Here is a 27,033-nt window from a genome sequence, read left to right as displayed (position 1 = left end):
GGGCCACCATTTTTTGCAATTTACTTCTTCCTCCATATACATACTCTTCTTGAGCCTAAATATCTGTCTCTATTTATGGAACAGTGTGAGAAGATTAACCTCTTTTCCCCCTATTTAGAACCCACACAAACATCTCTTTAGCCCAACCTTAATATCCTGTGGAAAAAAATCCTTTGCTTTGCCCCATTGTGCTGTAACTGTTGATACTTGTTTATGTTTGGGTAATGTCATGAGAATGTGCTCACAATATTGATTTAGTATGTTATTGTCGAAGTATCTTTAGTCAGTTCATGTGTGGTTGTAGCTTAATAAAGCCTTTCGTTAGGTTTCTCGGTTACTTTAATTCTTATCACACTCAAAGATATACACACTAAAGAGATGTTTGTATGGGTTCTAAATAGTGGGAATGGGGATAATCTTCTTTTTTGAAGTAACGTCTGTAATCAATAGAAGATAAGATTTCTTGAAACAATTAGTTACAGCCCTTATGTTCAAAAGTATATTTGATTTTCTTTACCATTCCCTCAGAAAATTCTTATACTACTCCAAAGTGATCATGTTTAATAGTTTGTAGCAAGACAACACTCAATATTATGCTGGGAAGCGTGGTCGAGAGGCTAAGTGCGCTTGAACTTGGCTTGTCTTGGCTACCTAGAAGGGGGCTCGAGGTTCGACACCCGACTCTGACAGAGTTGCGTTTACTGAGCGCCTAAAGGCAGCACGGAAAACCAACTCCTAGATACCCCCTCCTCCCCCCACCGGTCCACAAATGATATTGGACCAAAGCGCTCTGAGCATGCTATAAGCATGAAAGTGGCGCTATATAAAAGCTATAATAATAATATTATGTCATTGTGTATTTGATAAGTGCGAATCAGGCTTTTTGGAAGCGAGTTTGTACAATGTTTTACATGTTTTAGAATTCCTAGCCCTAACCTCCCGCAGGATGACGGGAGATGGTGGCGCATATGTATTGTGTTACTAAGAAGAAGGTTTTATGGTATGAAATTGTGAGCATCGTTCTAAATAATAACCTGAAGGATGTCTGTTACTGTTACTAAACAATTTTGAAAGAATATACTCATATAGGAACTAGGTTTTAAGAATCTTTTTATACTGTTTAATTAATGTTTGTCATAAGTAAATTTTCTTTGCAACAGTTAGCAATCTCTACAATGCTAATTAAAAAGTATTATTCCAATAAAAATTACTACCAGTTTGAACTAAAATACATTTACATTTACTGTATTTTTTTAAAAACTTGAGCAGGATACCTCCAATAGTTTACAATCATTTTAAGGTGGCCTGGTAGTAAAACTTTATAGTACAATAATGAAATACTTTTCAGCAGTGCTCCATTACTAAGATTGAATACTTATACAACATCCTTGAGTTTTAAATAAACTTTAGAACTACTGGTCTAGACACAATAAAGAAAAAAACTATATATATAATCATCTCCCTTGTTTATGGTAGAATAAATCTACTAGTACTGAATAATAAAAAATAACTTACTTTGATAAGACTGGTTGCAATACTAGAGCAAGGGGAGACCACTGTCTTCATGCAGCGGTCATGCACAACAAAATTACACACTGAGGACAATAAAAAAAGATATCATTAAGTAATAGTCATACTCTAATATAAACCTTTCTGATATACAGTTTACATGGACAGATTACCTTTTTTATGTTACTTAAAAGAATGATATATAACTATGTACATCTTAAATATTATTTTAAATTTGCTATGTAATGTATATACTACTATCATTATCTAGAATCCATTAAAGTAGTCACATCTAGAATGTGATAACTCTTAATTTATACCAAGAATATATATACTAGTCATATTGTGAAGTAGAAAGGACTGCTTTAATATGAACTAAATTTGTTGATTCTTGACTTAAGTTACTCTACAGATTCTTTTAGAAGTGATGGCTTTAAATTACTTTCAACAGATACTATCTAAGTATCAAGCAAAACTTATAACAAATAAGATACACAAATGTTTTCAGCTGCAATGAAAACTTTTAACCTGAGGGGAGAGAAACAGTTTATACAGGCCAAATTATTAGAAAATGTTGCTATCAAACACAAACATATATATACATTTTCTGTTTCAACATGCAAGTTAAGACAAAGTACAAAATCCTAGCACTCTATAGAATGTCTGGAATTCACTATAATAGCTTAAGACTACTTATGTAGGTGATAGCCCTTTAAGACTTTTTTAAGACTCTATGGAGGGCAGATAATGTAAAGCATATTTGTTTAAGGCTGATGGTTAATGAAAGTGTCATGTGGCCAGCACAATGACCAAATGTCATTACTTCCCCAACGTATGTCAGGTACCCATTAGAGTTTGGTGGACACAGGGACATCCTTTCTAATCCTGAAATTCAAAATCCCACTCTTCACAGGGACTAAGACACTAAGACTAGTTAGGCAAAGTATAAGAAGTCTAAATACAAAAATATTACTAAATAAACATGAAAGAAGAAATATAAAAATGAACGACAAGAAATCTCAAGATTAAAACTACACTTGTAAAATTATTTTTTTTTTAGGTTTGTCAAACAAATTCTTTACCCTAACAAATAAAACTTGGTATAGTAATTAGACATTCTTCTTAGTTTAAAAAAATTAATTTGATTTAGCTTATTTTAAATACACATGAAAAGAGGCATAAACATTTTACATAGGCCAACTTAGTGGGTCAAAATGTTTACAGATAATAGCAACAAATATGCAAAGTAATTATAATACATATACAGTTTATTATAAATGAGTGGGGTCCTGGGTTCAAATCCCGGATGAGCCCCCAAATATGTTACAGCTTTCCTATTATATATTAATTATAACTCTCTGACACTCATTAAAAGATCTACTCAATATTTGAAAGTAATTTTTGCTAGTTTCTTCTAAATGCAATACAAATCTCAATTTTATAATAGAATAGTCCAATCAGAAGAGATAAAATAAAAAACTGTAAATAAATCAAAGAAAAAGAAAATTTCTACAAAATGTTCTGTTTCTTGTTACATTCTTTATTACACTTTTTTGTTCCATTTTCCTTCTCCTCTTTGGTCTTTAATCCTTGAACAATAAATTGGAGCAGAAAAATTATTTTAAGAGACACTTTGTAGTCAAAGAGAGCTTTGTAAACTGTTCCCTGAATTTCAGAGTGAAATGTTCTCTTGTTCATATGTTGGATAAATATTTAACAGCGCCAGCAGTATTTTTTTTCTCATTTTACCATCCAACCATAAAGCATGTTAACAATATTTTGATGTTTTTGACAGTGCCCTAGTATGTACAGTCTTTAAAGAGAACTAGTAATACCACCTCACACTGTTGACCACTTTTTTTCCAGATCATAAAATTATTGGTGCATCAAGCAATAGTATTATGCCAGTAAAAAAAATTTAAGCCTCTTCTGCTGTCTTTGCTTCAAAAGTACTCTAGAGAACCACAATTTTGGAATATCTTAGTGCACCATTATAAACATGTATTCTGTCAGAGACTCTGTCAAATTAGATCCATACCTCAGACAAGTGGTTACAAAATTCAATGTTATAATGAGTTAAGTTTTATATTAGGTGCAAGTTCTTTCAATATTCTACCTTTTTCTCAAAAGCCAAGTACCCCATGAATATCATGAATAAATTAAAATTTCAGACATATCATTGGACAGTATTAAAGTCTTGTGGAACAGGATAAATTAACTTGTTCTATTGCTTCACTATCTCCACTTCTAAACTTTTCAGCAATTAGTTGATATAGGTCTGGTCACACAGTTCCTTCTAAGTATATAAATTAACCTTCATTTCAATAACATTTCATTAGTGGATTTTGTTGAAAAAAAAATTTAGGAGCATTGGCTTGCATATACTTCCATATACAGTAGGCCTACTTTCTCTTCTGCCATTTATCATACAACACAATCTACTAAGCATGCTGACAAGTGGTACAGGAAACACTATTAAATCCTAGAAATTAAAACAAATTTCAACATTGTTTCTTATAATTATACTAGCAAATAGAAAGACAGAGAAATTATTGTTAGTAAAATACTTTAAATGGACAGTTCATACTTTGCCTGACACAGTAGGCCTATCTCGTTCTATACAATACCAAGGCAAAAGTAGTAAATAGCCAAGTAACATCTGTTTTAGTTTTAACATTTAGTAGTTGTTTTATATCTATTTTAATACAATTTATTAATTTCACATATGAAACTATTCTGTTCTTTGATATGAATGGCACATATTATAGACATGATGCTTTTTAGTGCCTTCGTAGACAAACCCAATTATCTATGATACCAGGCTTGGTTGAAAACAATGTACATTAGCCATCTGCTTTTTATGGTCCTATTCCTCAAGACTTTGATAAGAGAGCAAAGTTTTCGTTTTATTGATCAGGGCACTTTTTGTTTTTAATGAATATCGTTTACAAAATGCATATATCAAAATGTTTTGTGTTTCCAGAACAGAAGCAAGCCTACCACTTTCTTTAATCTAAATACATTTTGTACTTTAAAAAGAATAATAAACCAATTGACAGTTGGGCTGGTAACTTTTAAATGCACAGATAGTAGTGATGAGTAAAAATAAATGTGTCATTTATTTAGATGAAGAAAAAATAATAATTTTTATTTTGTTAATCAAAGAAAATTCTAAATACATTATTCTATTTCTAATAAAGTATTTCATTAGAAGAAGAGTAGGCCTACTTCAGAATGCAGTGTCAGATGGTGGTGTTTGTTTTTAATCTTAAAATCAATTTTCAGTAAATTGCAAGTATTTTTATGTTGTTGTTCGACTGATCCTGCCATAACGATTATATTTTTAGAAGATTAAACATATGAGATAAAAATATGTCTAAATGTTTTTATTTAAGGTTGCCTTGAAAAAAAAAAAAAAAAGGGATATTTATAGTGCTGTGTAATACTTAAATTTTACTGTACAGAATTTTTTGTTTTAATTTATCCTCAGAGTTTTGCAGCTAAACTACATTAATTAAAGCTTGTAGGAAACATAATCATGTTATCTAATCTTTTTTTTTAAATGGCACATATTTTAATATTAACCATGAATTTTCATATAAGTACATATTTCCACAAGTTATAAGTAAGATAAATATCATAATCATATGCTTGAATAAAGAAACAGATTATTTAGATGTTCATTGTGGCTCCTTCCTTTGAATATGCAAAGGCTTGCAAGGCTACAACATACTTATAAATGCTTGTATGAATATTATTATCATATCTTGATACTGGATAATGACATTTAACAAAATTAAATACAGTTATAACTTATTGTATCTTCTATTATTGTAAAAATAATGTGAACAATATAGATATGATTACAAAATTAGTATATGTTGTTATGGAGGTGCAGGGGCTGATTGGTAAAGAGCTAGGCTTTCAAACTGGAAGTCCCAGTTTCAAATCCTGATGAAGACTGGGATTTTTAACTTTGGGATCTTATAGGGCGCCTCTGAGTCCACCCAGCTCTAATGGGTACCTGACATAAGTTAACATTGGTCATCGTGCTGGCCACAAGACACCCTGGTTAACCGTGGGCCATAGAAACTGATGACCTTTACATCATCTGCCCTATAGATCGCAGGAAACTTTACATTATATGTTGTTATACCTATTTCAAATGTAACTACATATTTTTGTCTGTTGTTTACCATCAAAAAGTTCTCTTATAGGCCTTTTATCTCATAGCTTATAACGTATGAAATTTGGTTTAAAGAAATTTTTATCTGGCCAACACAAGAATTAGCCATTATTTTTTTTAGCAGAGTTTGATAATTGTACATATTAAAATAGAGACACAATGACAAATGTCCTTCACTTCAAAAGTGTAAGAAATGTGTACTTTGACTAAGTCCAAACTCCTCAGCCATAACACATGGTGACACATTCACACAAATTGTAAATAGATGAAATAATTATGTATATAAAAAAATAAATAACATAATGCCATTTTGTAAGCCATACAACCTACTAGTAATTTTAATATTCAGTTATTAAAAGTTTGAAATATTTGTATGGTTATATAGTTTTAACATAATTAAAAGAAATATATTTATCTGAAAGGGAAGTTACATTTTTTTAAATACATTTTCTTTCACTACATATTTCAAAGAACATTTATTCTAAAAATTCTTTAAATAAATTTCTCTGATTTAGATTACTTATTATATTTGCTTACGTTTTGATGTGCATATTGTAACAATGTTTTGCAGGTAGCACATTGCCCTATCTTCTAGATTAATTTAAGGCAGTATTATCCAGAATACACTATTTGAAGAATACAGCAATTTTTGAAAAAAACAGATGCAATGTTGAACAATATATTAATTAGGGCTAACAATTTTTAAAAACCTGAGCCTTAGACAATGATAACATAATATATAATATACTAGGTCTATATATAATATAGGCCTACTAAAGACAAATGTGGCATATATTTAAGTCATTGATTAACACCCGTGACTAGACTGACCTATAGGAACAGGCATATAAAGCATTAATCTTTTTTTTGAAGTAACCTCTGTATTTCATGAGATAAGATATGCTGAGCATAGCCATAGGACATAAATGATATTAATTGTTAAAGAATCTAAATTTTAATTCTATTATGATAAAGCATTGTAACTATTTACAACTAAAATAGGAGTAGGGCCTATATAATATATCTACAGAATAGCCTTGAATAGGCTATATAGATGTTGACTTCTAAAGTACATACGGGCATATCTGATCTACTTATAAAATATATCAATACACTAATTGGCCTGCAATAGATCGTGCAATGATACATATCCAAATGTTTTCTCATATTTACATACACACAACACACACAGACACACTCTTGCATTTTTAAATTGGTTGAGCCTCTCTAGAGACTGATCTAAATATGATAATCATTGAGATTGACAAAGAATTTAACAATGTTAAACTATCTGTAACCATATAACAAAAACTAAGTTTATTTATATTTAAGAAAAAAAATAGGTCACTACTGCCTATCACTATAGGCCTATAAATGTGCGTTACATTGCCTGTGGCTGTACCAGCACAAATAGCACAACATTTCAAAATCCTAGCATTTAGATCTAGATCTAAGTTTACAAAGATATAGGTCAACCAAGATCTATATCTATATCTCTGTATATAGCTTTACATCTAGATCTATTTATATAGATTCTAGTCTAGTCTCTATCGAAATGTAGACTCTAGATCTAGTCGTAAATACATGTAATACTACTAATACAGACTAATTAAGAAGCTAAAATATGGATCTATATCAAAATCTAGATCTAAAATATCTATAAAATCACACCAATTTTTTTTTTTTTTGGGGTGGGGGGGGGAGGGGTAAAATATTAAGATCAAATCTAGATCTCAATAAAACACAGACGAGAAAAGTGTGTTTGTTTAAAAGAACCATTTAATCTAGATTCTAGTTCATTACAAGGAGAAAATTCCCGGCTAGATGTCGGCCATGAAGAAAAATGGTGTCTATTTACTTGCAAGTTTCTAAGTAAAATTCGTGCTGATTTGTAATTTAATAATAGCAGGTTCATTGATAGTAAAGATTCTTTTGAAACATTCCCTTTTTTTTTTCATTAGCATAGCAGCCACGCATAGGTCTTTTTATCATAAACATCTTCCCCATATTTTTTCCCCACTCAGTGCGCGGCTTGCTTGCCTACTGTTAGCCTTAGCGGAGCAGACCCAGCAACGGTCAGGCGAAACATGGTTCCCCCCCTTAACTCACCCATATAAAAAATTCCCATAGGGCCTAACTAAAACTAAATAATTCTGGCATTCCATTAAAAACCAGAGCATCAAAAGCATATTTAGGATGTGAATAATAACCAACGAGCGTATCCCGTGTAGTCCGAGCGATAAATAATTTCATAAACTGACATAGCGAGAGCTTCCCGAATAAATTAATGAGGTTGCTGACAGAATGCTTTGGTCAAATGGATGGACACGGGGTGGATTCGGGGCCAAAGGGACGCAAAAATATCACTCACCTTCGCAGACGTAACCTACACCTATCAATCCCCAGAGAATATCCGTGCAGTGGTGGCAGTAGGTAGGCTTATGGAACGTTTTCTTGACAAAGAAATGACCATGGCCCTGTTGGGAGTCATCCTCATCGGGCGCTGTGCTGGTGGGACTGTCACTACGACCGCCGTTATCGGCCATTCTTTGGAGCAGTGCCTGCGGCCGACCGGCTCTTGCCCGACGGTTCTTGCTTCTCGTCGGCGTTTTGTTATTATCCTTACACAGGTGGGATGCACAAAGGCAAAAATCTCCGAAATACACACAAATACGGCCACATTTTTTTTTAAAGTAGCACAGTAACAGCCATTTTCTTAAGGTGAAATAGTATCATAATATGCCAATCAATCGCGATGGCGGAAATGAGGAGATGCTAACTCAAATCGAGGCCACGAGTTCTCCGCGAAGCGACGAATTCTGTGAGCGTGAGCAATGCGCGTGCGAGACACCCACCGATCGATAATAACCGGGTATTGTAAGGGGAGTAACTCGTTAATTTCCTAAGTATCTGGAATTTATTACGATTATCTTCCTTTAGCTAGCTCGTAGTATTTGACTGGAATAATACATTTCGTCATTCGATAATATTTAAGACTATAAGTATATATATTTATATCTATACCAGGGTTGGCCAATCTTTTGTTTCTCATGAACCAATTTCTTTCCTTCTAATATTTAATTGCGCCAGATAAACTTTTAGACTCTTTCAGTTTAAAGTATGGGACTTCAAGCAGACACAAAATAGAGCAGTGAGATTCATAACAAACGAATATTCACATTGGACTAGAGTAAAACCTTTAGTAAAATCACTAAATTTAGAAAGCTTTCCGGATAGAAGACTTATCAAACCTAATAAAATATAGACGTTACTTCAAAAAGAAGATGAGTTCATCCTACGCGTCTACTAATCTAGTCATGCATGTTAACGAATGATTTAAATTCTGCCAAGTCATTGGTTTTCCTGGCTAGCTCAGGCTCTAATAGTACTAGGGAAGAAAGAGCACTATGCTAATTTACAAATGTGACTGGCAATTCATACAATAACAACTATGCATGTGTAATGCACCTCACGCACACACTTAATCCCGGCTGCACGGCCCAGGAACCACTGGCGGATCCAGAACTTTGGAGTGGGGGGGGGGAGATTTTTTTCCAAACCCTAACCCTAACGTCCAGTAAACCCTAACCCTATGCATAAACGTGCGTACAGCATATATATATATATATATATATATATATATATATATATATATATAGGAACAGACTGTAAAATATACTAAAGTCAATGCCTAGACCAACCACGGCCCAGGAGCGGAAACATGACTGTACTAGTCAATGCCTAGACCAACCACGGCCCAGGAGCGGAAACATGACTCTGTAGGCTACTAGTCAATGCCTAGACCAACCACGGCCCAAAGTCTGACTCTGTAGGTTGCTAGTCAATGCCTAGACCAACCATGCCCAGAGTCTGGCTCTGTAGGCTACTAGTCAATGTCTAGACCAACCATGCCCAGAGTCTGGCTCTGTAGGCTACTAGTCAATGCCTAGACCAACCACGGCCCAAAGTCTGACTCTGTAGGCTACTAGTCAATGTCTAGACCAACCACGGCCCAGAGTCTGGCTCTGTAGGTTACTAGTCAATGCCTAGACCAACCACGGCCCAAAGTCTGACTCTGTAGGCTACTAGTCAATGCCTAGACCAACCACGGCCCAGAGTCTGGCTCCTGACATAGCACCTTGAAAGATAGAATAAGCAGATATCTAGGCGATGCCCCGCCTAAACTAAGAACCTTCTTCCAAGACGCACAAACCATAACATCGAACCTGTGTACTTACAAACTCGTTACAACGGGGAAACAGTGGACACAGAAAGAAACCACAGCCGGACCAACGTCTTCACTAAAGGAAGTACAAAAAACTAAGGCATGGCGTCTTACACACACACAACATTCATGACCACAAATCTCGCAAAAACACACAGCTAGTTCATATACAACAAAAAAAAAAACAACAAACCAACAAAAACACAATTTTGAAACAACATTCAAGCGAATATCTATAATTGGAAAACAACAGACCTCTTCAGATTTGAAATGGACAATCATGAATTTATTGTTCTTGGTCATATCCAGGGATAAAAATCCTTACTTCTATCTGCGTGTTGATATGAAGTGATAGGCCTTGAACTTTGAGCAGGTTTTCTTAGTTCTGAAAAATGCTGACCTAGTGCTGATCGCCAATAAAAAATTTAATCTTTTAAGATACTATTAGATCTAGAAATGAAGGAAATTCATCACATTTATATGTCAGTAATGAAAGGTTTATCTCCCATTTTTTTAAATTTAAAACAAAATTAATGTTTTTTGTTGTTTTTTTTTATTATTGATTCGTGTATTGTCTTCGACATTGAAAAATTGTGCAAAATTTCAACTTGATCCGAGAATTGGACGAGGTAGAAAAAAAGGAGCAAAAGAATCCACACAGACATTCAGAGTGAGTTGAAGCTTGATAAATTTTGTAAAAAGTTCGCCAATAGTGTTGGAACACTTACACGTTGTTTTAGGCACATGGTTAGTAATAACAGTTTACATTTTCTTACTTTTTAGCGGCCCCCGAATGTCTGTCAGTCCGTCCGTCCCGTTTAGATGTCGTAAACTAGAAAAGAGAGTGAAAATCCGAAATCATAATATTTTAGACCATTCAAAGTTCTATTGCAACGGCTACTTTTTTTCTTTCTGAAAGCGGAATATCTAATTTTTTAAATAACTTATGCAAGCAGTTTTTCATAAAAATACACCACTTTTACAACTAATCACAATTAGTAGTAACAAACACGGGAGGCTCTTTATTAATAGAGATACACAGTTACCATATTGTTATTTAGTAGGCATATAAGTTATACATAATTTAAAACAACAATTAATAAGTACTTTTAGTTTAGTAGTAAACTGCAGCATTGTCTTAGCACTCTAAAAATTGTAATTGTTTAATTTTTTTTTAACGGAAGTGTTTTTTTTATTGAGGATTTAAATAAGACATTTACCCTTTACAAGACAATTAGATTAATTAGATATACATTATAAGAAATCAGTTAGGCCAGGTTCACATTTAACTTCACATTCACTTTCACCAATCCTTTGGTCTGCTGGACCGTTGGGGCACCACACAAGATCTGTCAACCTTCTTTCTCCATTGTTCTCCCTCATTTGTCTAGATAGAATTTCATTCTGATGTTCTTTCTGAAAATATTGAAACCTGCTTTTTTTTTTACCTGCCTGGGTAGACCACTTTGGGGGCCGATTTTTAGTTTGTGTTTCCACACAAACTCTTTTTGTAACCTTGTTTTTTTTTATCCACCTCAAGTGGGAGAATTAGTAATGAGTGACCGAGTTGGGGTCTATGTTTCCATATTGGTTGTGGAACATCAAGAAGAAAATGAAAAAGTTTTTGAGACTTTTGAATCTGTGATAAGGAATGCTATACGACTTCGTTGTTTATGTCTTAGACGCTGCTTCGTGACTAGGGTTACCAGGCACCTACATAACAAAGGAGGACAAAAAGGAGGACAAGCCTTACAAAGGAGGACAAAAAGGAGGACAAGCCTTACAAAGGCGGGCTAAAAGGAGGACAAGCCTTATAAAGGACAAGCCTACAAAGGAGGACAAAAAGGAGGACAAGCCTTATAAAGGACAAGCCTACAAAGGAGGACAAAAAGGAGGACAAACCTTATAAAGGACAAGCCTACAAAGGAGGCTAAAAGGAGGACAAGCCTTATAAAGGACAAGCCTACAAAGGAGGACAAAAAGGAGGACAAGCCTTATAAAGGACAAGCCTACAAAGGAGGACAAAAAGGAGGACAAACCTTACAAAGGAGAACAAAAAGGAGGACAAGCCTTACAAAGGAGGACAAAAAGGGGGACAAACCTTGCAAAGGAGGACAAAAAGGAGGACAAACCTTACAAAGGAGAACAAAAAGGAGGACAAGCCTTACAAAGGAGGACAAAAAGGAGGACAAGCCTTACAAAGGAGGACAAAAAGGGGGACAAACCTTACAAAGTAGGACAAAAAATAGGATAAACCTTACAAAGGAGGACAAAAAGGAGAACATAAAAAGACAAAGTAAACGTAAAAAAAATGGACATATTTGTCTTTGATTCAACTTAGAGTAACTCATAGGATGTAAAGCACATTATTATATAACCGTACTTCCCAGAAGAAATGACTTTTCATCGTTCATGCTAACATACACGCGGAGCTTCCTGCATGCACATTTGTTTTAAAGCTGTACTTAGTGAGAAGAAGAGCACTCACTGAGTCAAAACAATCGTTTATTCGTCTCTTTTTGTCAATATTTCCAAAATACTTTCTCCACGTTTGCACTGTACCCGGGAATGCAAATAAAACAATTCTGACATGTTGAGAAGCCCTGAGTAACAAGTTTCATTAGAAAAGCTTTGTATAAAACTCACAACACTGTCCATGAAGAAGCTTATAAAAAAAATAACAACTTACCTTTTCGTCCTGCTAATAGCTAAATAAGTTTAAATTACAGTACAGGTCAAGCAAATGAGCATTGTTAACATTGATAATTCTTTTCTTTAGGTACTGTATGAATGAAAACAGGTCGTCGAATTGTAGTGTCCTTGAATGTATTTGGAAAAATACAGCGAGAGTTGTGGAATTCCTCCAAGGGGGCCATCTAGTTTTCTGGAATTGCAGGAAACAGTGAAAAAGCAGGACATTTTCATACTTTAGGCTAGGGGTGGGCAACCTTTTTTTTATCGTGGGCCGCATTAAAAAAAATGGGAAGGGGGGGTCCTTGTATATGTATATGTATCTATATTCTATATTATAAAGTAGAATGTACGGCGCATGTATGTATGTATGTATGTATGTATGTATGTATGTATGTATGTATGTATGTATGTATGTATGTATGTATGTATGTATGTATGCATGCGTGTATGCATGCATGTATGTATGTATGTATGTATGTATGTATGTATGTATGTATGTATGTATGTATGTATGTATGTATGTATGTATGTATGTATGTATGCATGCATGTATGTATGTATGTATGTATGTATGTATGTATGTATGTATGTATGTATGTATGTGCCAATCTTGATAAAACTTGGCATAAATGTTCCTTGGGTACTAACTGGAACCGTACCGTAGTGTATGTATTGTGGCCCTAAAACAAACTTAAGACTCTTTAAAAAAAAAGTTGACCGACTCTATGAAAGTATTAGTATCTTATAAATCTAGGCCACGTTTACCATGTTGACATGAGAAAAGATCGAAAGGATTTAGATCTAGATCTAATTTTAAGAACTACACTTTGCACAGATAGTTTTTTACTTTGACACATGAAAATTAAAAAATATAGTCTATTGATTTCATAATTTAATAAAATTAAGCTTCAAATTTGTGTTTCGAAAGCATTTTTACAAAATTCGTTCCTTATATCTGCGAATTTAGAATTCCTGACGTACATTCTTTCATAAGACATTACCCGAAAGGCTACACATCTCTCTATTCCTAGGTCTAAATATAGTCTACTGGTTTCATTATTTCAATTAGGGATCCGTGGGCAGGTTTTGACTATAAAGGGTCCCCGGGTCAAAAAAGTTTGAGAACCTCTGCCCTAACTAGACCCGTGAAACCCATGACACATACCACAGGACCAGGCAACCATCCAAATTTGAGAACCTGTAGGCCTACTGCTCTTACATCATCTCTGAAAAAATATGAAAGCAAAAAAAAAAAAAAAAAAAGTCCGTGGAAAACCTCTACTAACGTCTGCCATTACGAAATGCCTCTTACTAATAAAATCGGAACTTCCCGAAGAAGTATTTCTTTACTCTTGTCAACAAAAGAACACTGGACTGCTAGATCTAGATCGTGATCTACGGTAATCATTTGTGATAAATTGGATACATGTATAGATAACAGTCCTTAACTGAGTTCTAGTGTCTTTAGCCTTGCTTTTTATTATAATCATATCGGGTCTTGTGGCAATGAATCAATTATTGTGTTTTATCCAAAAATACTTAAACGACTAGACTAGGTGTGATTATCTGCGTTACATATTTTACTTCTGTTAGTATTGACAACACTGAACAGGTAAGTTCTAAATGCTACGTTAAAATATTTGCAACTTAGTCCTTCTACAATGTCCTTTGTTATCTTTGCCTTTAGGACATAACCATGGCTGAACTTACCTTATATGATAACTTACATGATAGCTTTTCTAGATTTAAACCACTAGACCTAGGTTGCTTCTGCTATGTTCATATTTTGTCCCAGTGCCGCAGTAAGACTTTAAAATGCCCTAAGCCATTTGAAATATGGGGCACTTTAGGGCCCTTAGTAAGTCCTGATATTATATGTCGGTGCTAAATACTTCTTCTGTGCCCTAAACTCTGTAGGGCAGATTTTGTAAAGGTCATCTGATTCTGTGGACCACGGTTAACGAGGGTGTGTTGTGGCCAGCACAACGACCGACCGCCTTTACTTTTCTTCAACTAATAAAGAGGTAAAGAGATATGAATATGTAACCATCAGCATCTTACAACATCAACACACTCATATACAGTAGTTACATCAGTTCTTTCAATAGTTGCAATAGAATAAACTATATCATTAGAGTCGACGCGATCTTTAATTTCACTTGACCTAATAGTGACCAGCCTTGCAAGACAAAGCAGTGGGTAGGGCTATATTACAGAACTCTCCAGCAACCAGGACTGGTCTTATGGGTCCGGAGGATTCCAGCTAACCGGCGCCTCCGGTGGAAACGTCCAGTGGTGGAACTAGATAGGCTAAGTACGAGTAGCGAATCAGGCCCTTGCGGGACCCCCTGGGTGAGCTTTTTTTTTTTTTTTTTTATCTCACTCGGGGTAGGGATGGAACAAGTAGCCCGCACACCAGTCCAAAAAGTCCGCCACGCCGTTCCACAAGGGGGCCGTCATCACTGACCCGTAGCTGGAGTGGCGGTCCCTGCACGGAACAGTGGCGGTTACAGTATAGGAATATGAGACAAGCTCCCCGCAGTTAGCTCTGTTCTCGACCACTTGTAGCGAGTGGGGTCCAGGTAAGCGGAAATGGATCTGCTGGGAGGACTCACAGTGCATATAGACTCTATCATTTCGTTATTACGGTACTTCCATTTACCTATTCGGACTGGACTCCAACATTCCCTAAGTCCGTCTCTCCTGCATAGGTAACCTCCCGCACGTCGACGGGGGATAGCAGCGGGCAGGGTATGAACCCGGGACCATCGAGACAACCGAACAGTCCAGCGTGCATACCGCACGACCAGGCAGCCATGCAATATATTTGTGTGCCTGTTTGTGTGTTTGTGTCAGTGTGTGTTTGTGTGTAGTGTCATAGTGTGAGTTTATTATTTACTTCCTTTTTTTTGCTGTGACCTAAAAATGAATGATATAATTTTGTTATAAAAATGCCATTTCAAAATTGAATTATTTATATCCCCAGATTCAAGGATGAAACCTAATAGAACCAATTGATGTATGGCAAATTATTTTAAAAAGCACTCGCTTTAATCTAAGTGTTCTTTCACTTTAAATAAAGGCTATTCATACATAAGTATGTTTCTGATATGTTAAAACTTTGACCCAATGCTTTTGGAAATCTAAATACACTTTCAACAGTCTGCATATCGTCTCGGCTTCACGACAAAGATGCTCCAGGAGTATCTTCTCAAAATTGTCATTATTGGTCACGAAGGAGTGGGCAAGACGTCCCTTCTCTTGCGCTATACAGACGAACAGTTTCAAGAACATTACACCACAACCATAGGAGTGGATTTCAAGATTAAGAACGTAACGAGGGACGACTATCTGGCCTCACTGCAACTCTGGGACACCGCTGGCCAGGACAGGTAATGTGCAATCGGTCAATTTAGAAACCCTTCAGCACTTAAAAAGTAAAGTAGCAATTATGCATACAACACTGAACAATAATCTTCAAATACAAAACCAAAAACATAATAAACATTCAGAAAGACACAAGGATAAAGGGACATTCCTTGTTCCATATCCTGGGACAAATTTGTACACATTCTCCTTTTTTTATAACATGAAATGGGTTGCATGAGTCAGCCATGAAAACCCATGACATGGCAAAAGTTTAAGCCATTCGTTTTGCATGACGTAAAGGGAGTAGCCTAGGATGTTAATTATATTCTTTCTGTAATGACATTTATAGCCCCAGTGACATAAATAGCCGCACATTTAAAAGTCGGAAATCAAAGTAAACGCTTTTAAATTTTAGGTCTAACTAATTTGCATGTTTCTACTTTATTTAGAAGCAGAAACATGTGAAAGATAACTACTTAGCTATTCAATTGCCCTTAACGGTAATTATGTAACATGATTTGCCTATGTTAATCAACATCCTGCATCAGATGTGGCAAAATGTACAGTTCGCAATTAGGTTTGCGTGGTCATTGGAAATACTGTATTCCTCCTCAATCTTCGGAATCCATCACAATGCTTTATGTTTTTTTCACAAGTTGTTTTGGAGAGTGGTATGGTCTCCTCAAAGTTCATGATATACGCAAGTTCTATTTTAACTCTTTTTGGACACACTGATGCAGGGCCGGTCTTAGGCCGATTTGACTTATTGCTCCAATGGGGCCCCGCTCCTGGCAGGGGCCCGCAATTTACATTAAGCGTGGTTCTTGTCACAGGTTTTTTTTAAAGATGTAGGACTAAAAGGGTTAACATATTTAGTGTAGGGCTATCGTACGATCGGCGTAGCTTTAATTAACCCACTGGCGGCTATAGCAATTGAGTTGATTCCTATGCAGGTTGTATCACAAATGTTGGTATAATAATCTAATTAATAGTAATTTAGAAGATGGGCCTTGCAAGTATCCATTAAATTGGGCCCCGCGATTCGTAACGCCGGCCCTGCACTGAAGGAACAAAGAGTTAAACAAAGAAATATTCCTTGAGTCTAATACTTTCAAACTCCATTCAATAAATAAACACTTTTCTGGATAGTTTATGTGAACATAGGGATTATCTTCAAGTTACTTTGGTTTACATTTAAAGTCATCTAGATTCTTATAGCATTCACAAACACACACAAAGTGACCCAATAACTTGTCAGCCTTCTTCTCCTGGCTTGCGTGCTTAGACTAGCTCTCTTTCTCCCTCTGTCTCTGTCTCTCTCCCTGTCTCTTTCTCTCTCTGCTTCTCTCCCTGTCTCTTTCTCTCTCTGCTTCTCTCCCTGTCTCGTTCTCTGTCTCTTTCTTTCTCTCTCTTTCTCTCTGTTTCTTTTTCTCTGTTTTTCTCTCTCTGTCTTTCTCTCTTTCGCTCTCTCTTTCTTTCTTTCTCTCTCTCTTTCCCTGTCTGTCTGTCTCTCTCTGTTTTTCTCTCTCTGTCTTTCTCTCTCTCTTTTTCTCTCTGTCTCTCTTTCTCCCACTTTCTTTCTATCTCTCTCTCTTTGTCTCTCTTTCTCTTTCTCTGTCTTTCTCTCTCTTACTTTTTCTCTATTTCTTTCGCTCTCTCTCTTTCTTTCTTTCTCTCTCTTTTTCTCTTTCTTTCTCTCTCTCTGTCTATCTTACTTTTTCTATATTTCTTTCGCTCTCTCTCTCTTTCTCTCTCTCTTTCTTTCTTTCTCTCTCTCTCTCTGTTTTTCCCTGTCTGTCTGTCTGTCTCTCTCTGTCTCTCTCCCTATCTCTTCTACACAATGAAATGTGACTGTCTCATAGTGTTGAAGTACAAGCTTATCACATAATCTCTAAGAAGTGGTTACAATTATCTCTAGCCAAGTTTATGATATTCCTTCATTAAGAAGTCTTTTCTTTTAAACGGTTGTCACATAGCACTGTTCAACTGACCAGAATTAATGCTAATTAATGTGTTTCTTTGCTAGATTCCGAGCTATCGTGTCTTCTTTCTACCGAGGGGCCAATGGTCTGATCATTGTCTTTGATGTGTGTGACCTCACCAGCTTCGAGCGTGTCCCTTACTGGATTGATGAAGCTAGCCGATATGGTGACCCGAGCTGCATCAAACTGTTGGTCGGAAACAAGGTGGACAAAGTCAATGACAGACAAGTGACCAGTGCTCTAGGTATGTAACAAATAGTGTGAAACCCAAGTTAACCTTTTGAAATACAGTTTACAATCAAGTAGTAACCTTATAAAATACAGTTTACTATCAAATAGTAACCTTTTGAAAAAGGCCTACAGTGTACAATCAAATAGTAACCTTATGAAATACAGTTTCAATCAAGTAGTAACCTTATGAATTACAGTTTCAACCAAATAGTAACCTTTTGAAATACAGTTTTCTATTCAATGTTTACAAATAGTTTGCGTCCCAGAGCATGAAGAGAACAAACAGGGACGTTACTACAACCAAAATAATAAGAAGGTAAAAAAAAAGTGCTTGTGACGTCGTGAGTTCCAGAAAAAAAAACTCGGATGAATGAAAAAATCGGAACGTTGCATTTTTGGATCTATTTACTTAAAAAGTAGATTTATGAAGCAGTTAACAATCAATCTCATTTTATATTGGAGGGTTCAGATGACTGTCTAATATCTGAGGTGAACTGTGCTGCAGTTTCTAGATCAGGCAGCTCTCCGTATTGAAATTCCATTCTGTTGTGTCCAGTTCTGAGGCGAAAAATTGTTTGTTGGTCGTATCGGAATAGCCTATAATAGAAATCGTCTCTCTTGTAATTTGGACAAGAGCTTGTCTTTTTTTTATTGATCTTAATCACTATTACTTTCTTCATTTCTTTCGGATAGAGTCAAATTTTCGATTGCTTATTCATTTTCTGGTGACACTCCTCCACAAGTCTAATTTAACTATTCCCAAATTTCATCTTCTGGAACCTATGTTGTTTCATTCTGTTGTGTCCGGTTCTGAGGCGAAAAAATAATTGTTGGTAGGATCGGAATAGTTTATAATAAGCATCGCCTTTCTTGATATTTAAATGGAGAAATTATCGATATTTGGTTTATTCTACTCACTGTTATTTTCTTCACTTCTTCCGGATTTCGATTGGTAGCTGCTAGTTGTAGTGTTCCCCCTTTCTGCTCTGTGGCTGTCAGAGAGCCCGCCAGTTGCAATAGACTTTTTCTAGATTTTTCCGTTTGGATCCTGTGGCTGATTGGTAAAGCGCTTAGCTTCTGAATCGGGGGTCCCGGGTTCGAATCCTGTTGAAGACTTGGATTTTTAATTTTGGGAGAAGTAAAGGCGTTTTGTTATTTGTGCAGGCCACATCACACCATCGTAAACGTGGGCCTCAGAAACAGATGACCTTTACATCGTCTGCTCTTAGGCCCTATGGTCTGAAAGGGTAATTAAATCTGCTTGTGGTAGATTCCTGAGATCATACGTCTGCGTAGAATCTTACCCATTGTGAGAGATATTTTGCTCAGTAGACACCTGCTACTGCTTCTCATATTGTCTATATGGTTCTACAAGTGATCTAAATCACCATTAAATATAAACCCCTTTTTTTAAAAAAAGTTAAACATTTCTCCATTCTCAGCTCAGTCATTGGCGGATCAATTCGGCATGCAGTATATAGAGACCAGCGCCAAAGAGGCCCACAACGTCCATGCAGTGTTTGACGTCATGGCGGACACCATCGTCAGGTCCAAGAGGCAGCTCAACTACGTCATGGCGCCCGACGTCATGACCCAGTCGTTCAGGCTGGACTCCAAAGACGTGACCCCCGTTTATTCCTGCTACACTGGTAGTGGCTATTGCTACTGACCAGATATGTGCAACTGATAGGCTATGTAATATTGACCTGAAATGTTCTACTGGCCATTGCTGTTTGACTGAAATCTGTTCTCTGACGTAATATGTCCTGTTGACGTAGTCAATGTTCTACTGATGTAATAAGTCCTACTGACGTAAGATGTTATGCTGACGTAATATGACCTGCTGACGTAGCCAATGTTCTACTGATGTAATAAGTCCTACTGACGTAAGATGTTATGCTGACGTAATGTGACCTGCTGACGTAGCCATTGTTCTACTGATGTAATAAGTTCTTCAGACGTAATATGTTCTACTGACGTAAGATGTTATGCTGACGTAATATGACCTGCTGACGTAGCCATTGTTCTACTGATGTAATAAGTTCTACTGACGTAAGATGTTATGCTGACGTAATATGACCTGCTGACGTAGCCATTGTTCTACTGATGTAATAAGTTCTACTGACGTAAGATGTTATGCTGACGTAATATGACCTGCTGACGTAGCCATTGTTCTACTGATGTAATAAGTTCTACTGACGTAAGATGTTATGCTGACGTAATATGACCTGCTGACGTAGCCATTGTTCTACTGATGTAATAAGTTCTACTGACGTAAGATGTTATGCTGACGTAATATGACCTGCTGACGTAGCCAAAGTTCTACTGACGTAAGATGTTCCACCGACATGACATGATGACTGTAAATACTGACATATGTTCCACTGACATGATATGATGACTGTAAATACTGACATATGTTCCACTGACATGATATTATACTAACGGCATAATCTATACAACAAACTTATAGATCCAACTGACAGGAAATCTGTTAATTGAACAAGCTATGTCTAATACAAACTTTTGACAACATGTACAGACTAAGGGCACACACAGAAGAGGGAACAATAGATGCACTGTTAATGAAAAAAAAAAAAAAGATTTTTCTTCAGTGGCGAAACAAACTATTATTAGCTAGATTTTATTATGATGTATATTGAATATATGTTTTTTTTTATACCACTTCCTAAATGTAATCAAAAGATGGGGTTATTTTTTTTTTGTTTTTTTTTAATGTTATGTCTTGTTACGTAAAGAAATTACATTGACTATTTTCCAATTAAAAATAAATGAGGAGGCCAATAGACATATACTGCTGTTGTTGCTTCAAGTATTAATGGCGTTATGCGCTTCCAGGCTGTGTCTGATACAGACAAATTAAACGGAGGTAAAATGGACTTAAAGAAATCAAATAACACAGTCAAAAGGCCAACAGTATAAGATAGTCGACGCTTATATTGAATGTCGAACAAGAAGTTCAAGAATAACGAAGGGAACTGTCGAATGTCGACCAACTAAATCTCTGCGTTCATAAAAAGCTGCCTCTCTACGACCGCCAAAAGCTGTTTCTATTTCGGTATTCTTTCTCAAATCCTAGTCTAGTTTTTTATTAGTCGCGTCACTATTTACGAAAAAAAAAAAAACTAATTCATAATCGTGGCATAACAATGGGCATTAATTTTTTTTTATATCCCAACAGTAGCGGTGCTACAGTAATTCTCTGTTTAGGGTGGTCGAGAGTTTTATGTTTTTTTATCTTATCTTATATAATACAGACGTTACTTCAAAAAAGAAGATGATTACGTCCTACGCGTCATGCATTCAGTCATGCATATTAACCAATGACTTAAATTCTGCCAAGTCACTGGTTTTCCTGGCTAGCTCAGGCAACCCATTCCATGCTCTAATAGCACTAGGGAAGAAGGAGTATTTGTACAAATTTGTCCTAGCATATGGGATGAAGAGTAAAGCAAGTAAGATGGTGTACCATTAGATTTGTTTGTCCTTACTGAGGGTTTGAATGAAGCACCCTAGTTCCCCCTTCCCCTGATGCTATCTATTAACTGTTTGATCCTTATTTCATTCATTCTTTTGTCATCCCTAACGACAGCATTCAAAATACATTTTTACACATTAGTTTCTGTTTACTTTTTACTAGCATCTGTTCATGGCTGGTCACGAGAGATGCGAACGTCAAGTTATCATTCCTTTTTTCATATTATCTTATCTTATATTATCTTATATATTACAGCTATCAAGCGAACTTCTCGACCACTTCCCACTACAATCTTATTTTAGGTTACCTTTTAAAATATCGTTACACACAAAATCTACAATGTCTGTCATATAACGTATATAATATACATATTCGCTATTCGTTTTATATTCATATGATAAGTTTGATAATCCGAGGTAAAGACATACATTCCTTTTTTAATTCCCCTTTAAGAAAAAGTACAATCTTTAGATGTTTGTTGAATGTTAAAAAAAATAATTTCTTCCTTTACACTTTCGCCTTTCAGTTTTAATGAACATTTTTGTTTATATTTTATGTTTTATACATAATTTTTTTTTCACTTTGTTTTAAACATTTATCTCTACAATGCATTTACGTCACGTGATGGGGGATTTTACATATTATTTATTCTTGAACATTTAGAATGCACAAATCAAATAACAATTAGCACATTTTGTAATGATTTGATTCGTTTCTTTGTTCAGAATATATATCTCGATATTTTTGAGTTTGATTGTCAAAACACTGTTCTATATTATATATCAATTACAACATTTGTAAAAAAAAAAAATTATAATAAATTTCATTTTTTCTAAATTCATATTTATTTTCTCAAACTGTTTATAATAAATAAAAAGATATTACTTTGATAAATGTATAGTTTTTTAAATAGTATTTTTAGTCTCTTAGGATGAATTCAATCATTTTACACCGGAAGTACTAGGGTTAGCAGACGCCTACACGCCCAAAGGTGGACGGAAAGAAGAACAGATTCTAACAAGTAGGACCAAAAAAAAGAAAAAGATGCCATCTGAAGAAAATGCTAGAGATCAGATGCTATCTGAAGAAAATTTTAGAGATCTGAAGATAATTTTGTTTCATGTGAGAAACTTGATGTTTCATGTTCTAATTTACAGTATTATTTTATCTTATATATTACAGACGTTACTTCACAAGAGAAGATAATTACGTTCTACGCATTTCATGTGTCAATCTAGTCATGCATGTTACTCCATCGTCCATCCCAGTGGCGCTACAGCTAATGGATGGCCCTGGCCCCTGCTTGAGTACATCTCTCCACTCTGATCTATCCTTGTGCTTTACGTCTCCACCATACCTTATAGTTGGTATTCCTGACTGATTCAAGCAACCCATTCCATTCTCTAATAGCACTAGTAAAGATTGAGCACTTGAATAAATGTGTTCTAGTGTAAGGAATAAGAAATTTACTGACAAGCTTTATCGTCTTGTCCTTTTTTCTTCTTCAATAAAACTCTTCAAATAATTTCTGGTCATCTAAATTTAAAAAGGCACTTTTCTCTGCCACATTATACTTTGACGTTTGAAGCTCGCTCCTTCTTTACTTCAAAAACATTAAACCCATGCAGATCTTCATCCGCAGACGTCTCGCCCATCCCAGATCTTCTTATTAGTTGTTCGCCCCAAACCTGCTGAAAAGGAGGTGGGGTGGGGCGGGGGGCTAGTGAAAACAGGTAAGCGCAAATGTCAAGCCGTGTTGACAAACTTGAGAATGACAAGCAAACACTAACCTGGATGTTGTGGTGCAGATGTTTACCTGGGATAGGTGACCAGGCAGGAGGCCCCACATGCACATCCAGAAAGAACGCGATCAATCGGAAGACATTAGCACGCTTTGTGTGAGTGTGTGAGAGAGAGAGGATACGTGTTCGTGTGTGTATGTGTCATGTGCTTTGCTCTCCTTTTTATCACCAGTTGGTCAATACCTTCGTGTCCCTCCAACTAAATATGTAATAGGATACTCATTAATCGTGTAGGGGAGAAATGTAGCCCTTACAATAGCGAAACAACAGATAAACTAACAACGCATATCCAACGCATACAACATTGGTGTCAGACCGAGACCAGTCGTTATAGAGGGCCTCAAGACTGACCTGCAACGTCACTAGCTGTCGGCAGTTTAGACCAATAGCTCGTTGCCACGCCGTACTGTCCTAGACCAACAACAATAAATCCGTGCGATTACAAATATTTTTACCAACTGTTTTTGCTTAGTGCTATTTCATGCTTTTATGTTGCTCAATACGCTTTGATCCTATCACTTATCTAGACCAGTTAGGAAAATGGAAAATAGAAAGTGGTGGGGGGAGAGAAAGACAGGGATCTCTGGGTAAATTATATCGTAATCGATTTTTAAATGCATTAACAAACAAAAAAATAAGTGGGTACGGCCTGAATTCGAACTTATGGCTCAAGCCAACATACTAACTACTCTGCTAGTGAAGTGCTTACGACTATAGAAGATTAAAATTATATGTTGTTTATTTCAAACTTACTTTAAAGCGGCAACCTATAAAAGGGACTATTTCAGCTTATACAACCACTTCAGTCAAGTTTAATTTCTTTCCCTTGTTCGAGATACGAAACAAAAATATTTAATTACCAATTAACTAATTGTTGTTTTTTTTTATTGATTCTTGTGTTGTCAGGGGAAAGAAATAACTGTAAATTTTCAGCTTGATCCGAGATTGGGTGTGGAAGAAATAACGTGTACAAACTTATTACCAGACAGACAGAGCGTTTTGATATAAGCTTTGTAAAAAAAAACAGCTTAAAAAAAAGACAATTGAACAGTCTATAACTAATGGTTTTGAAAATAAACTAGATAAATCACGTTACCAAGCACCTAAGGATCATTTCAAAACAACTGAACAAACATAAAACAACTAAACACACATAAAAACAACTAAACAAACATAAAAACAACTGAACACACATAAAAACAACTGAACAAAAGGTTGATGAACAGCTTTTCGCACAACTTTCAAATAACTAAAAACAAACAACAACTTAACATTGAACGTGACAAACAGCTGAACAAGAATACTTATGCCAAACATTTTAGCCAGCAACAGGGCTCATAATCTCAGCCACAGACTTTTCTAGAGATTGATTTGTACACTTCAAAAAGTGTGAAGCGAGACACTATTGTATACATTTTAAATCCTTGATGCCAATTCAAAGTCGGGGATAAGATCTCCATTTAGACAAAGTAGAGAGGACGCTCAGTCATAGTGAATGTGAACAGGAATAAAAATAGGAAAATAAATGGTCGTTAGATAAGCTCGTTGGATTTTTTAAACTTAAACATCAACATCACATTACAGTGGATCCCTGGACACATTGGCGTCATGGGAAATGAAAGGGCAGATAAACATTCAAAGGCAGGATCATCTATGGAACAACCAGATAGACCTGTTAACTACCTCACCCTAAGGTCAATGTTAATCAACAACCACAAAGAGGAGCGGCTCATCAATGGGCAACAGGAAACTCAGGCAGAGCCATGTACAAGAATTGAACATGCCTAACAAACTGGACAGTATTAACTTCCTCCCCCGCAAAGAACAATCTACAATCTTCCAACTACGAACGAAATTACCATGTCAATAAAATAAATCCCACACAACTCCCCCTATGTAGACACTGCGTCCAACCTTATGAAACCGTAAACCATATCCTTTTTGAATGCCCCTCCCTAATCCACCTTAGGCAGAACCTACTTCCACTCCAGCCCAACATAACCAACACCCTGTACGGCAGTGCTGAACAACTGAAGAAAACTGTACACTATTTTTCCTTGGCACAGTCTGCAAAAGAGCTCACAGCTCAGCAGCAAAAAGCTGACCAGAAGAAGAATAAGAAGAATCTCCAGTGGAGTTTTGGACAGCATCTCACCATCTAACTGTTCTGGGCAATTTACCTTAGTTGGGTCCATCGTCCAGTCCTCCTATCAGTTGGGTCCATGTCCATCCTGCCTTCTTTTTTTCTTGTTTTGTTGATCTCCAACATGTTTTCTTTGATCTTCCAGCCTTTCTCGTCCCCTTTGGCTTCCAGTCTAGATCAAGTTTTGCAATGTCTTCTGTTCTCACATTCCAGCATTAGAAGACACCAAGGTTTATAGGAATAACTTCAACGACTTAAAAAGACCAGGCTGGCGATACAGCTTTCAAAACTCAATCAATTGATACCAAGTAGTATCACAAAAAAACTATTCAAAGGTCAAAGGTTACGATATTTGTTTTTCTTTTTCTAATATAGCTTACAATCGCCTGCGTGGCTTGAAGTTGTTTATCTTCGCACAGTCTTTCTATCTCAGTGCCGAAAACAAGCCCAGGACAAAAGCACACACAAACACACTTGAGGGACATACCGTCTTCCAGGCACGTATCCGTACCGCCAGCCCGACCAGCGTGACAGTGACCTAGATGAAGTCGTCAGAGTTTACTGACCCAAAGATGAAAACCTAAAAAAAATAAATAGTTTTCCCACGGTCGATTTTATTTTAAACTTTCTACTAGACTTTAGGTAGATCTTGACCTGTATTGAGTTGAATAACTTGGTCTCATCTCTGGATATATATCCATTAACATAGCCCGTCATAACGGCATTCAAAAAAAAATTGTTTAGCGCTTTTTGAAAAAAAAATTGATTAAAACAATGGACATTATAATAATAAAAATATTAATAATTATAATAATTTAATTTTGTTTGATTTATAGAGCGCTGGTAAGAAACATAATGTAGATTCAAGGCGCTGTGATAACAAACTTATTTAAACACGAGAGTTAAAATGGCAAAGTAAAATTGACAAAAGTTTTGTACATAGATCTCTGTTATATCGGTCAGACCATTTGTCCCCTTTATGTTGTCCTTTGATACAAAAATTAAAATAATTTTGAAAGAAAAAATCGATCCCTACTTCAAATCAAAATAAAATCCTATTGATTCGGATCGGTATTGAAAAAAAAAAAAAAAAAAAGGCCAGGATAGGAGCGAACCCACAACATTTGCGTTATTAGCACGACGCTCTATCAATTTCGCTGCCATTTCGGATCTCCAGACTCTCATCTTTTGACGAATATTTTGCTTCCACGATCACAAGAGTGAAAGCTAATAGTTTGAATGAAAACCCTATTTGCACAAAGCTAATGTTAACTCCCTCCGTCTGTCTGGGTGGAATCTTTTCCACATAAGTTTATTAATATATAAAAAAAAAACCACTATATTTTTAAAAAAAAACTTGGAATGTTAGCTGCACCTTGTTTTAAAATCACAC

The 27,033-nt window shown here is 35.9% G+C and overlaps 2 protein-coding genes across 3 annotated transcripts in view; one reads left to right on the top strand and one right to left on the bottom strand.

Annotated features, from left to right (window-relative positions):
• Nucleotides 1-8,483, bottom strand: part of LOC106066884 (diacylglycerol kinase theta-like) — a 31,622-nt gene extending 23,139 nt beyond the window's left edge. The window contains exons 1-2 of the mRNA XM_056015193.1: nt 8,067-8,483; nt 1,516-1,595 (exon numbers count right to left, since the gene is read on the bottom strand). Of these exons, the coding sequence (XP_055871168.1) occupies nt 1,516-1,595; nt 8,067-8,241 (255 nt within the window). The 5' untranslated portion in view covers nt 8,242-8,483. The remainder of the gene's footprint in view (nt 1-1,515; nt 1,596-8,066) is intronic.
• A 5,396-nt stretch (nt 8,484-13,879) lies between these two features.
• LOC106066891 (uncharacterized) lies at nt 13,880-22,536 on the top strand. 2 transcript variants are annotated; one of them, XM_056015191.1, is made up of 4 exons: nt 13,880-14,014; nt 15,601-16,006; nt 18,010-18,209; nt 19,639-22,536. In XM_056015191.1, exons 2-4 carry the CDS (start codon nt 15,807-15,809, stop codon nt 19,863-19,865), a joined length of 627 nt encoding a protein of 208 aa, XP_055871166.1. In that variant the 5' UTR covers nt 13,880-14,014; nt 15,601-15,806; the 3' UTR covers nt 19,866-22,536. The 2 variants fall into 2 exon arrangements, with proteins under 2 accessions (XP_055871166.1, XP_055871165.1); XM_056015190.1 differs by having other exon boundaries at nt 13,956-14,226.
• The last annotated feature ends 4,497 nt before the right edge of the window (nt 22,537-27,033 follow it).

Source organism: Biomphalaria glabrata, chromosome 17 (assembly GCF_947242115.1).
Source record: "Biomphalaria glabrata chromosome 17, xgBioGlab47.1, whole genome shotgun sequence".
NCBI lineage: Eukaryota > Metazoa > Mollusca > Gastropoda > Planorbidae > Biomphalaria > Biomphalaria glabrata.
Note: the sequence above shows the minus strand (reverse complement) of the source record. Positions and strands in the feature narration are given on the sequence as shown.

Bases quoted from the DNA above. Each gene is read 5' to 3' on its own strand.
- LOC106066891 (XM_056015191.1), top strand. From the start codon at position 15,807: ATGCTCCAGGAGTATCTTCTCAAAATTGTCATTATTGGTCACGAAGGA. The intron at 16,007-18,009 runs GTAATGTGCAAT...TTTCTTTGCTAG, and splicing joins GACACCGCTGGCCAGGACAG to ATTCCGAGCTATCGTGTCTT. The intron at 18,210-19,638 runs GTATGTAACAAA...CTCCATTCTCAG, and splicing joins ACAAGTGACCAGTGCTCTAG to CTCAGTCATTGGCGGATCAA.